Source organism: Rhinoderma darwinii, chromosome 1, assembly GCF_050947455.1.
Source record: "Rhinoderma darwinii isolate aRhiDar2 chromosome 1, aRhiDar2.hap1, whole genome shotgun sequence".
NCBI classification, from domain to species: Eukaryota; Metazoa; Chordata; class Amphibia; order Anura; family Rhinodermatidae; genus Rhinoderma; species Rhinoderma darwinii.
The window spans coordinates 417,673,600-417,687,753 of record NC_134687.1 but is presented as its reverse complement, the minus strand read 5'-3'; the positions used below and the strand labels follow the sequence as shown (position 1 = coordinate 417,687,753).

At 43.5% G+C, this 14,154-nt stretch overlaps 1 protein-coding gene across 1 annotated transcript; it reads right to left on the bottom strand.

Annotated features, from left to right (window-relative positions):
- Positions 1–1,798: 1,798 nt before the first annotated feature.
- Positions 1,799–2,752, bottom strand: LOC142646423 (olfactory receptor 226-like). The gene has a single exon (XM_075825286.1). The coding sequence runs from the start codon at positions 2,750–2,752 to the stop codon at positions 1,799–1,801; it is 954 nt and encodes a 317-aa protein (XP_075681401.1).
- Between the last annotated feature and the right edge of the window lie 11,402 nt (positions 2,753–14,154).

Below are 14,154 nucleotides of genomic sequence, written 5' to 3'. Positions count from 1 at the left end.
CTTATTATTATCTAAGTCACAATTATAGATTAACACAATTTAAGTAAACAAATAACACTTAAACAGTTCTAGTGTTTGGTGGGTTTTTTAGCACAGTAAATATACACAGTGCAGTGCGGAAAAGTTAGTAAAGCTCTGAGTTAATAACTTCTCCAAGAGCTAATTTGCAAAAGGTGTTTCAGTTAAGGAGATGAGATTGGAAGTATGGGTTCCACAGGTGCTTTGCCCATTAAATAAAGACACACAAAGCCTGGTTGCTGACAAATCAATTTTTCTCAAGAAATATTGGTTATTGTGAACCATGCATCAAGACAAAGAACTGTCAGAAGACGTGTTATAGAGATGCATGAAGCTACATAAGCATTGCTAAAGACCTGGTTGTACAGTAATCCATGGTTAGACAAATTGTTTGCAAATGGAAAAAATTCTGGACTGTTGCTACTCTCCCTAGGAATGGGCAACCTGTTAAGATCATTCCAAGAGCACAATAGGCAGTCCTGAAGGAGGTGAGAAAGAACCTAAGGGTTAAAGCATAAGACACACTGAAGACTCTACAAACTGCATAAACCTTTTTTCATGAATCAAAAATGGTGTTCATGAAAGGATACCATGAAGGAAGCCTCTGCTTTCCCAAAAAAATCATTGCAGCCTGTCTCAAGTTTGCCCAAAAACACCTGAATGTTTCACAATGCTTCTGGAAAAAATGGATAAGACAAAAGTGGACCTTTTTAGCATAAATGTACAGTGCTATGTTTGATGGTAAAAGAGCACTGCAAACCAATACCAACACCAAAATCTCATCCCATCTGTGAAGCGTAGTGGGGGGAGCATCAGGATTTGGAATTGCTTTGCTACCTCAGTGCCTGGATGCTTTGTGATCATTGAAAGAACAGTGAGTTCAAAGGTGTATTAAAACCATTTTACAGGACTATCTAAGGTTAGCAGTCCAGTACCTCAAGCTGTAGAAACGTTGAGTGATGCAACAAGACAATGACCTAAAGCACACAAGTAAATCAGCTAAAGAATGGTTGAAAAAGTAGAAGATTTGTTTTGGAATTGCCAAGTCAGAGCCCTGCTCTTCACCTTATCGAAGTGCTGTGACATGACCAAAATTAGGTTGTGCGCTCAAGGCATCCCAAACATATTGATGGTCTGAAACACATTTTCAAAGAGAAGTGGTTCAAATTTCCCCTCAATGCTGTATAAATCTTATTTACAGCTACAAGAAATGAAGGTGTTTGCTGCTAAAGGGGATCTACATGTTATTAAATTTAAGGGCTAACTAGCTTTTTCTCCATGCACTGTGGAATTTTGGTAAATGTGCCCAATAAAAGACATGAACAGTAATCAGTATTCAGGAGATTCTGTGTGGAGCTACCACTGTCGTCACACTCGGTACTAGTCTCTGCCTCCCCCTCTTCGAACACCCGTTGGTGCGTGGTGGCGCCATCATTGTCTTCTGGCTCCTGAGCGGAGCCGACTTACTGAGCAGTCGAGCTGAGCAGCCACCAGCCGGTCACAGTCAGAAATGTTACTTGTGTGAGTGTGACAATTTGTAGTGTATCTGTCCATATGCCTTTTTTTCGGCAGACATGATCTTTGTACTATGGGCTGATAAACAGCCCCACCCCTAAGGCTACATAAGTGAGGAGTCTCCCTAGTACAGACATCATCCTGTGGATAGGGGTGCCCAGACTTTTGCATTGAGAATTGTACACACACAAACACATATATATATATATATATATATATATATATATATATATATATATATATATATCATACTTGGAAGACTTTTTTACATATGCAAACTTAGAATAATTTTTCTAGCCAGGATAATCTTTCGTAGTGCCATTTTTACTTCTTTGTTTCTCAGACAATAAATGAATGGATTAAAAAGGGGAGTTAAGATGGAGTAGAAGACAGAAACGAGCTTATCCTCCTCAAAGACATAACTATCCCTTGGTCTGACATACATAAATATGACAGCTCCAAAATAAATGATCACAACTGTCAGATGGGAACCACAGGTGGAAAATACTTTCTGGCGACCAACTGTGGATGGGATTTTCATGATAGCACCAATTATTTTAATATATGACACAAGAGTGAACAAGAGACAGCTGAAAACAATGACCCACATCAAACTGAAGAAGTATGATTTCAGCAGAGAGGTTTCTGAACAAGACAATTTTAGTAGCGGAGATATATCACAAAAATAATGGTTAATAATGTTTGGTCCACAAAATGATAGTCTTGCAAGGAAAGTCACAGGTAGTAAAGAGCCAAAGAAAATTCCCACCCAACAGCCACATGCCAAACACCAGCAAAACTTTGGTGTCATGATGGTATTATACCTTAAAGGATGACAGATGGCCACATATCGATCATAAGCCATGATTGCCAACAAAACATTCTCTATTCCTCCAAGAAAAAAGAAAAAGTAACACTGGGAAAAGCAAGCACTGGTGGATATTATGTTTCTTCTGACCAAAAATCCTATAAGTAATTTAGGAACAGTCACGGTAACGTAAAAAATCTGCATAAAAGCAAAGTTACTGAGGAAAAAGTACATGGGATGATGGAGATGTAAATCAGCTCGAATTATAGAAATTATAAGCAAGTTTCCAGTAACTGTTACCACATATGCGATGAAGAATATTAAAAATAGAAAGGCCTGAAATCTTTGACTTGCTGGAAATCCCAATAATATAAATTCAGCTACAGAGCTATCATTCCATAATCTTCTCATTTGAATAATATATGAACGATATGCTAAGAAGGATGTAAACAAGAGTTATGAGCAACTCATACTATACTAATAGTTTTATCATCATTACTTGTTTTTGGAAATGTTTAAATCTGCAGCGTGGAAAAGCCACAGATTTCATAATTTTTAAAGCATTGGTGAAATCCGCGGCAAATCCACAGCACAATCCACGGCAAAATCCATGTAAATTTTAACATGTATCAGATGCGGATTGGTCACAGATTAAATGCAAAATCCTCAATGTATTTTCTCTAATACATCTGGATTTAGCCTACAAGATTTGTCCGTACACTTATTCAAGCTTCAGTATTTTTTCTCTTTAGTACCGAGCACCAATACTCTTTTTCTACTACAGACTAAGACCTCATTAACCCCTTAGTGACCAGCCTATTTTAGGCCCTAATGACTAAGCTATTTTATTCATTTATCTATAGTCGCATTCAAAGAGCTATAACTCTTTTATTTTTCCGTCGACATAGCTGTAGGAGGATTTGTTTTTGCATCGTCGCTTTCCAAGAGCCGTAACTTTTTTATTTTTCCATCAATGTAGTGATTTTTTGGGCTTGTTTTTTGCGGGACGAGACGTAGTTTTGATTGGTACTGTTTTGGGGTGCATGGGACTTATTGATTAATTTTTATTATTACTTTTTTGGAGGCAATGGAAAAAAATTGCAATTTCGCCATTGTTTTTTGCGTTTTTTTTTGACGGTGTTCACCTTGCGGTTTAAATTAGATATTAACTTTATTAATTGAGTCATTATGGTCGCGACGATACCATATATGTGTACTTTTATTTATTTTTTACACTTTTACTAAATAAAACCACTTTTTATGGAAAAAAAATGGTTTTATTTATTTTTTTACTGTAATTTTTATTAATAATCTTTATTTCACATTTATTACTTATTTTTTTAGTCCCACTAGGGGACTTTACTATGCGATTTTCAGATCGCTGCTATAATGCTTTGGTATACTTAGTATACCAGAGCATTATTGTCTTACAGTGTAAATCTGACAGGCAATCTATTAGGACGTGCCTCCGGCGCGTCCTAATAGGCATATGTCCAGGGCAGACCTGGGGGCTTTTATCAGGCCCCCGGCTGCCATGACACCCCATCGGAGACCCGCAATTGCATTTGCGGGCCACCGATGGGTAACAGAAGGAGCTCACTCCCTCTGTAAACAAGTTAAATGCCGCGGTCGCTATTGACGGTGGCATTAATGGGTTAAACAGCCGCGACCGAAGTAAACTTCGATCGCGGGTGTTGAAGAAGGAGCCCGGCTGTCATCAGACAGCTGAGCCCCGGCTCCAGCCTGCACGGGGGACATGTACAGGATTTAGACTGGGCCAACGTGAAAAGGTGGCGGCCTAGCCTAAGGCCCCTTAGTGACTGCCGTGAAAAGGCGTATTGGTGGTCACTAAGGGGTTAATATGGAAATATTCTGAATTCCTACTAAACACCCATATCCTGCTCTTTTGTGAAAACAAATTGTAATATGCAGCATTGCATGCCATATTATGGGGGTATTGATTCTATGGTCGACTACAGTAATGTCTATTACTCCGTAATATATTGACGTGTGCATGAGCCCACTTTCACTATTAGGGAGTCTTATTCTTGGGTACTTGCCTATGATGCCTATTCAGGTCGGTCAGTAGAGGGCTAATACAAATTTATATCTGATGAAAGTAGTCCCATTTTATACAGTCAAGATTACTGGTCTTTGCAGTTACAGTTTTTGTGTTATTTTTTCATGTATTGTTAAAGTTTCAACATATCATGTATTCATGTAAACAGGGCTTCTCAAACATTTTCTACTGGGAGCTTACCAGCCACAAAATGGTAATACCCAGGCCTCACCAACCGTGCTCGTAGTCTATTCCAAAATTATAAATATTGCTCAATTCACCTTTCACTGGTCTCCTGAACCCATTATGACATTAAATCAGCACAAACACACTCAATTATATTGCTAAATATAAGAGATTGCTGCAGCCGGAGAAAGTCCTGTGCAGCTTATGATCACTTCTATTAAACTGCCTCCCGAGCTGCGTCTCACCAACATCTGGTGGGAGCCACACTTTTGAAGCCCAACTCACAGTTTGAGAAGCGCCGATGTAGAAAAACAGTAGAAACAAGCATGAATCTCCGGCTCTGCATTTCTACTTTTTGTTTGTGTTTTACATTACATTACACCCTTTTTTTTTTTGCAGAAACATGGTAAAAAGAAGACAAAATAACACTGCTGCGTTCTGTAATTATTTTTTTGTGGTGCATAATTTTTAAGGCTATGCATATAAATGACATGATTTAGGTAACCGTATATTTAAAATAGGAAAAAATTCTGAATATATCTTAACACAGAAGATTAAACAATGAATCATTGGTGTGATATGATAAATTTAATTAAACACTTTTTATCTTTCCGCTCAAATAGTAAATACAAATCTTAGTCACATAACACCCAATAGTTATTCAAGAAAAGGTGGCAACTGTATATACCCTCATCATTTACTCCTGCACTTCATTTCAGGGCCCCCTGCTATCTATGGAACAGCTTATTAAACAGTGAATGGCGCAAATATCACTTTCATAACTTTCAAAGATGGCGGCAGTCAGGTGATTTGGCCACATCACTTCATTCCCGGCTGCCTGCTATTCTTCACTGGTGCTGAATGCTTTTAGCACATGTGCAGTAACAGGAGATTCTGCTGCCTGTATCTGCGCATACGCTAAAACGTGCCATGGTTGAGCACCAGCACTGAAGAGCAGGCAGCCGGGGAGGCGGTCACGTGGAAAAATCACCTGGCCGTCGTTATCTTTGAAAGCTACGGACAGGATAATCGTGTCGTCCACTGTTTACTAAGACATTCCAGGGGAGCAGGGGGCCCTGAATTTAAGCCCTGGGGGTATTTATAGTAGTCTGTGTCAAAACACAGCAGCTTAGGGTATTTTAGAAATGTCATTAGAAATTGGCCAACCGCGCATGTATATTTGAAGCGTTAACTTCACTAAACTAATTCTACTGACTAGTAGAGAGTATAAATATTTGTGCACTACTTCCTGTATCCCTTCCTCTTCTTCCAGTTCAACTATTAGAGTTGTGTTTTTATGTATCTCCATTTTTGTTCATAAGTCTTTGTTGATGTAGATTGAACATATACAATGTACATTTAATGAGTTATTTTCTCCCAAAAATAATTTAAAAAAAGAAAGTGAAATTTCAAAACCAGAAATTAAAGAGGAAACATAACAAAAGGGAACAATATAATCAACCCAAATATTATATATTAGTGGATGGAAATACAAATATATATATCAATAACAAGATATTTAGAAGATTTTTAGATCATTTAACTTACTTAATATTTGTGGTTATTTATGTATCCTCAAGAATTGGTTGTCATGTTATAATATAGTGTCTAGCTCAGTGACTATATCCATATCTCGAGCTTAAGAAATATCATTAAAAATATATCTACTGCTCACAGTTTTAATATAGAGTTTCTAGCTCTAGGCCATCCCTACGGTGTCTGAAATCAAGGGAGCAAATAATTTCAAATGAATTCCCAGTTGTATAAAAATACACAATGTAATTTATGTATTTAATATATATAACACAAAATCAAAAATTAAATAAACACTCCATAACAAACCAAAGTAGAAAACCCCTAACCCTCAAGATCTATAGCAATTTACATAGTTACATAGTTGCATAGGTTGAAAAAAGACAAAGGTCCATCAAGTTCAACCTCTCAATAAATTACCCGTCATTCATTGCTAGATTAATTATAACCCTCAATGCCATTCGTCAATAAATAAGCATCTAACCATTTTTTAAATGTTGACATAGTATCTGCTGTTAGGAAAATGCCTGTTCCCTTAAGATCACCATGACTACTGTTCTAGCTTCTAAGCATATTTCTTTTCTCTGTTCTTCTGCCTATCCGTTGTAATTATACCTAGCTTTCTCCACCTGTGCTTTGCTTGTGAATTTCCTGTCTGCAGACGTTTTGATCAAGCTACTTATCTATTCCCTTCACCTTTGACTTCTGGACTTTTTGGACATTGACCTCGGCGTGTATTTGGATAACCCTTGGTTTACTGATTTTGATTATCTGCCCCTGGCTGGTTCTGAACTCTGCTTTACCTGATATCCACTTTCACTGTTCTGGACTTTCTGTTTACCCTCGGGCTGTCTGGTTATCATGGTTCAGGTATTGCCTGCATTGCACCTCTTACCCAACACTGAACGGCTAAGACAACCTGGGTTCTATGCAGCAAAGACCATCCCACCTTGCGGTCGGCTATGGCGAAAACCTTAGAGTAGCCTTAGACTTTGTTGATCAGAGTTGTGACAGATTTGAGGTTGCAGATTTCTTTGCATGCTCTCTCCCGGCAGTCTCCAGCAGCCTTAGGGGAATCGCTCAACTTTCAATTCCATAACATCTGCCATCACTACCTCTTGGTGTAGGGCAGTCCATAGCTTGACCACTCTAACTGTAAAGAACCCTTTGCTATATTGATGTCTGAAACGTCTTTCTTTCACACGCAATGGATGTCCCCTGATCCTTTGTAGAGTCCTTGGAAGGAACAGATCATGTGCTAGTTCTTTGTATTGACCACACACATACTTATACATGTTAATAAGATCACCTCTAAGACTTATTTTTTCCAAGCTGAACAAGCCCAATTTTTCTAACCTTTCACTGTAAGCGACACCTCCCATCCCATTTAATAATTTAGTTGCCCGCCTTTGAACCCTCTCCAGTTCTCCTATATCGTTTTTACAATGTGGAGCCCAAAACTGAATTCCATATTCAAGATGTGGCCTTACAAGGGGTAAGATAGAGGGGTAATATTACATTTGAATACGTTTTTTTTGCTCTCTTTTTGTACACCCTAAAATCCTATTTGCTTTTGCAGCTGCTGCTTGAGATTGAGTGCTGCTGCTTAGCTTATTTGTTACCAAAATACCCAGGTTCTTCTCTTGTTCCATTATACCCAGTTTTATTCCATTTAATGTAAATTAATTAATGCTATTATCGCATCCTAAGTGCAGTACTTTACATTTACTAACATCAAATTTAATCTGCCATGTTTTTGTCCATGCTGTCAGCTTATCTATGTCTTTCTGTAATATTTTATAGTCAAGTTGAGTTTTAAGTATTAGAGATGGGTCCGGCGCTTGATATGTTTAAAATTCAATGCTTCTTTATTGGTATAAAAATATAAAAGAAATAAATAAAATCCGGGGCACCGTACGCCTACGCGTTTTGAACCTCTCGGTTCTTAGTCATAGCTATGACTGAGAACCGAGAGGTTCGAAACTCGTAGGCATTCTGTGCCCGGGATTTTATTTATTTGTTTTATATTTTGATACCAATAAGGCCGCATTAAATTTTAAACATATCGTGTGCCGGACCTATCTCTAATATCTAGATCCTTGCTTATCTCAGACATAGATTTCCTGTCCGATGCACCGATGAGCAGACCAACATTTTTTCTTTGTTTTCTATGAGTTTTAAGTATCCTACAAAATTTTGTATCGTCAGCAAAAACTGACACCTTGCTATCAAGCCCATCCATAAGGTCATTAACAAAGAGATTAAAAGGAATTGGGCCTAACACCGATCCTTGCGGTACCCCGCTGCTGACTTCAGCCCATTTTTAGAAAGTTCCATTTATAATAACTCATTGTTTTCTGTCCCTTAACCAATTCTTTACCCACTTGCATATATGGTCCCCCAGTCCTTGTATATGTAGCTTCAGAACAAAACTGTTGTATTGAACTGTATCAAATACTTTTGCAAAATCTAAATAAATCACATCAGCCACATAACCAACAACCAGATTTGCACTTACCTCCTCATAGAAACCGAGCAGGTTGGTTAGGCACGACCTGATTTTCATGAATCCATGCTGGTTATCAAATATTAGACTTTTCTCTGCAATATAATTGTAATGGCAGGAAGGAGGTGAAGGGAAAGTGAGCCCTAATCTACCCACCGCCCTGTCCCTGCCTACTTGCAACGACCCGCCCTAGGCGACGGGGTACAACTGGGCGGCGGTCCCTACGCTGTCTAAGTGCACGGGAGAACAAACAGGGAACACGCAAGGGAAGGGGCAGTAGCCCACGGAACGCTGCGAGGAAACGGAGCGGTGAATGAGTAGTCCGGACCAGGATGAAGTGGAGTATACCCAAGTGAGCACGGAGGAGGAAGCAAGCCAGAGGCAAAGCAAAGCAGGTTAAGCGGAACTGCAGCAAGGCAGAAGCACGGCAGAAGCAGGCTGGAGCAAGCAGCAGTGGGGCCAGGAATCCAGAAGAATTACAAGCACTGAGGAGGAGAACAAGGCAGGTAATAAAGACAGGGGCGGAGCTAACTCCGACTGACCAGGCCGCGACAGGCTCTCCCACTCCTGAGCCTGCCACCCTGGTTGGTGGGAGATGGTGTCAGTCGAACAGGTCTGGCCTCAGGTGTGGATTGATTAATCCCAGGAGTATACCTAGACGTAGTACCTGGCAGATCCCTAACAGTACTCCCCCTTTTATGAGGGGCCACCAGACCCTTACTAAGAGGACCCGGTTTAGTAGGGAAGAGAAGGTGGAACCTCCTGATCAATACCCCCGCGTGAACATCACGGGCAGGTACCCAAGTCCTCTCCTCCGGCCCGTATCCTCTCCAATGGACCAGGTACTGGAGGGAGCCCTGGACCATCCTACTGTCCATAATCTTGGCCACCTCGAATTCCACCCCCTCAGGGGTGAGAACGGGAACAGGAGGTTTCCTCGAGGGGGACCAGGACGGGGAGCAGCGTTTAAGGAGGGAGGCATGGAAGACGTCATGGATGGGGGCAGCTCCAGACGGAAGGATACAGGGTTGAGGACTTCAATGATCTTATAAGGTCCAATAAATCGAGGAGCAAACTTCCTGGACGGGACCTTAAGGCGCAAGTTCCTGGACGACAACCAGACCAAATCCCCGACGACAAACCGGGGGTTAGCAGAACGTCTACTATCCGCCTGAATCTTTTGTGCGCTCTGGGACGCCTCTAGGTTCTTCTGAACCTGGGCCCAGACAGTGCACAGTTCCCGATGAACATCCTCTACCTCAGGATTATTGGAACAACCAGGGGAAACGGAGGAGAACCTTGGGTTAAACCCGAAATTACAGAAAAACGGGGAGACCCCTGACGAGTTACTGACCCGGTTATTCAGGGAAAATTCAGCAAGGGGAAGGAATGAGACCCAATCGAATTGACAGTCAGAGATGAAACACCTTAAATATTGTTCCAGGGATTGATTAGTCCTTTCCGTTTGGCCATTAGTTTCGGGATGGAAGGCGGAGGAGAAGGACAGATCAATCTCCAACTTTTTACAAAAAGCTCTCCAAAACAAGGAAACAAATTGTACCCCCCTGTCAGAAACGATATTGACTGGGGCCCCATGGAGACGCAGGATGTGTTTCACAAACAAAGAAGCTAACGTCTTGGCGTTAGGTAGCTTCTTAAGGGGCACAAAGTGGCACATATTGCTGAAGCGGTCTACTACCACCCACACCACCGACTTGCCCTGAGATGGAGGCAAATCGGTGATAAAATCCATGGAGATATGGGTCCAAGGTCTCTGGGGAATGGGCAAGGAACGTAGTAGGCCCGCAGGTCGGGACCTAGGGGTTTTGGACCTAGCGCAAACCTCACAAGACGTAAGCCCTAACGTCTTTTGGCAACCCAGGCCACCAATAGTTTCTGGTGATGAGGTGTTTGGTGCCCAAGATGCCAGGATGACCAGATAGAGCGGAGTCATGGTTTTCCCTGAGTACCCTTAGCCGGTATTGCAGGGGAACAAACAGTTTGTCCCCAGGGACGTTCCCGGGAGCTGCACCCTGATCAACCGCGATATCAGAAGCTAAATCAGAATCCGTGGCAGAAACGATTATACCAGGGGGTAAAATACAAGCAGGATCCTTCTCGGAAGGAGGATTGGCCATGAAACTACGTGACAGGGCATCAGCCTTAATATTCTTGGACCCAGCCCTATAGGTAACAAAGAAATTAAATCTGGTAAAGAATAGTGCCCACCGAGCTTGTCTAGGATTAAGCCTCCGGGCCGATTCTAGGAAAACCATATTCTTGTGATCCGTAAGGACCGTTACCTGGTGTCTGGCCCCCTCCAGGAAGTGCCGCCACTCTTCAAATGCCCATTTAATGGCTAGAAGTTCGCGGTTGCCAATATCATAGTTACTCTCCGTGGGCGAAAACTTCCTAGAGAAGTAAGCACAGGGACGGAGATGGGTGAGGGAGCTGGTACCCTGGGACAAGACTGCCCCCACTCCCACCTCGGATGCGTCAACCTCCACAATAAATGGCTCCTCTTGGTTGGGCTGAATCAGTACGGGGGCCGAGATAAAGCACTTCTTGAGGGTCTCAAAGGCCTGGACGGCCTCAGGGGGCCAATGGAGGACATCAGCACCCTTGCGAGTAAGGTCCGTAAGAGGCTTAGCGACGACCGAGAAGTTGGCAATAAATCTCCTGTAATAGTTGGCGAACCCTAAAAAACACTGTAACGCCTTAAGGGAGGCAGGTTGGACCCATTCCGCCACAGCCTGAACCTTGGCAGGGTCCATGCGGAATTCATGAGGAGTGAGGATTTGCCCTAAAAATGGTATCTCCTGTACCCCAAAGACACATTTTTCAGTCTTAGCAAACAGATTATTCTCCCGAAGGACCTGGAGCACCTTCCTGACATGCTCCACGTGGGAGGACCAGTCCTTGGAAAACACCAGTATGTCATCAAGGTACACAACAAGAAATTTACCCAGGTAATCTCTCAGGATTTCATTAATAAAATTCTGGAAGACAGCAGGGGCATTACACAACCCAAAGGGCATGACCAGGTATTCGAAATGACCCTCGGGTGTGTTGAACGCAGTTTTCCACTCATCCCCCTCTTTGATGCGGATAAGGTTATATGCCCCCCGTAGATCGAACTTAGAAAACCATTGTGCTCCCTGAACCTGATTAAAAAGATCCGGAATCAAAGGAAGTGGGTACTGGTTCCTTACGGTGACCTTATTCAGGTTACGATAATCAATGCACGGCCTAAGACCACCATCCTTTTTCCCCACGAAGAAGAAGCCAGCACCTACAGGAGAAGTCGAGGGGCGAATGAAACCCTTGGCCAAGCATTCTTGGATATACACCCTCATAGCTTCACGTTCAGGACATGAAAGATTAAATATCCTACCCTTAGGAAGCTTGGCACCAGGCACCAAATCGATGGCGCAATAGTAATCTCTATGGGGGGGCAACACCTCGGAGGCCTCCTTAGAAAACACATCGGCGAAGTCCTGAACAAACTCAGGAAGCGTGTTTACCTCCTCCCGGGGAGAAATAGAGTTAACAGAAAGACATGACATAAGACATTCACTACCCCATTTGGTGAGATCCCCAGTATTCCAATCAAACGTGGGATTATGCAACTGCAACCAGGGAAGACCTAATACCAGAGCAGACGATAATCCCTGCATCACCAGTACAGAGCACTGCTCCAAATGCATGGAGCCAACCAGGAGTTCAAAAACAGGAGTATGCTGAGTAAAATAACCATTAGCAAGGGGAATTGAGTCGATACCTACTATAGGGATAGGATAAGGTAAATCAATAAATGGCATCTTTAGAGACATAGCAAATTCCACAGACATGATATTAGCAGATGAGCCAGAATCCACGAAAGCACTGCCCGTGGTAGACCGGCCAGCAAACGAGACCTGAAAGGGAAGCAAAATTTTATTGCGTTTCACATTAACGGGAAATACCTGTGCGCCCAAGTGACCTCCCCGATGATCACTTAGGCGCTGAAGTTTTCCGGCTTTTTATTCTTGCGCCTGGGACAGGTGTTCAGAAGATGCTTGTCGTCCCCACAGTAGAAGCAGAGACCATTCATTCTGCGAAACTCCCTACGTTGTCGAGGGGACATGGAGGCCCCGAGTTGCATAGGTACCTCCGAGTCCTCCGTGGAGGGGAGAGGAGACGGGACCTCGGGGGGGATCGCAGAAAAGTCAGAGGGGAGCACATTGAAGCGTTCCAGCTGACGTTCCCTGAGACGTCGGTCAAGTCGTACTGCTAGGGCCATAACCTGGTCAAGGGAGTCAGAAGAGGGGTAGCTAACCAGCAGATCCTTCAGGGCGTCCGATAATCCTAACCTAAACTGGCACCTTAGGGCCGGATCGTTCCACCGAGAAGCTACGCACCACTTTCTAAAATCAGAACAGTATTCCTCCACCGGTCTCCTACCCTGACGTAAGGTCACCAGCTGACTCTCGGCTAAAGCAGTCCTGTCAGTCTCGTCGTAAATGAGTCCGAGGGCAGAGAAAAAACGATCAACAGAGGAAAGTTCAGGGGCGTCAGGAGCCAAGGAGAAGGCCCACTCTTGGGGCCCTTCCTGGAGTCGGGATATGATGATACCCACCCGCTGGTTCTCGGAACCTGAGGAGTGGGGTTTTAGGCGGAAATACAGTCTGCAACTCTCCCGGAAGGAGAGAAACGTCTTACGGTCCCCTGAGAACCGGTCAGGTAACTTGAGGTCGGGTTCTAGAGGTGAGGTGAGGGGAACTACTAAGGCAGCGTCACCCTGGTTGACCCTCTGGGCCAGGGCCTGGACCTGTAGGGAGAGGCCCTGCATCTGCTGGGTCAGGGTCTCAAGGGGGTCCATGATAGCGTCAGCGTAGGAGAAATGGTAGACTAGGTATGGGCTTGTAATTATGTAATGGCAGGAAGGAGGTGAAGGGAAAGTGAGCCCTAATCTTCCCACCGCCCTGTCCCTGCCTACTTGCAACGACCCGCCCTAGGCGACGGGGTACAACTGGGCGGCGGTCCCTACGCTGTCTAAGTGCACGGGAGAACAAACAGGGAACACGCAAGGGAAGGGGCAGTAGCCCACGGAACGCCGCGAGGAAACGGAGCGGTGAATGAGTAGTCCGGACCAGGATGAAGTGGAGTATACCCAAGTGAGCACGGAGGAGGAAGCAAGCCAGAGGCAAAGCAAAGCAGGTTAAGCGGAACTGCAGCAAGGCAGAAGCACGGCAGAAGCAGCCTGGAGCAAGCAGCAGTGGGGCCAGGAATCCAGAAGAATTACAAGCACTGAGGAGGAGAACAAGGCAGGTAATAAGGACAGGGGGCGGAGCTAACTCCGACTGACCACTGTGAGTGCCCGGCTCCCTTCTCTGTTTATCACATGCGCGCATGCGCAGGTTTGATTTGGAGATGCCGATGTAGCGAGCTCCGTTCCAGTAGTGTCGTCCAGCGGTGAGTAACATCTTCCCCTTACTGTAGATTGTACTATGTTTTTATGTATTCTCCACATCACCATTGTATTCCAAC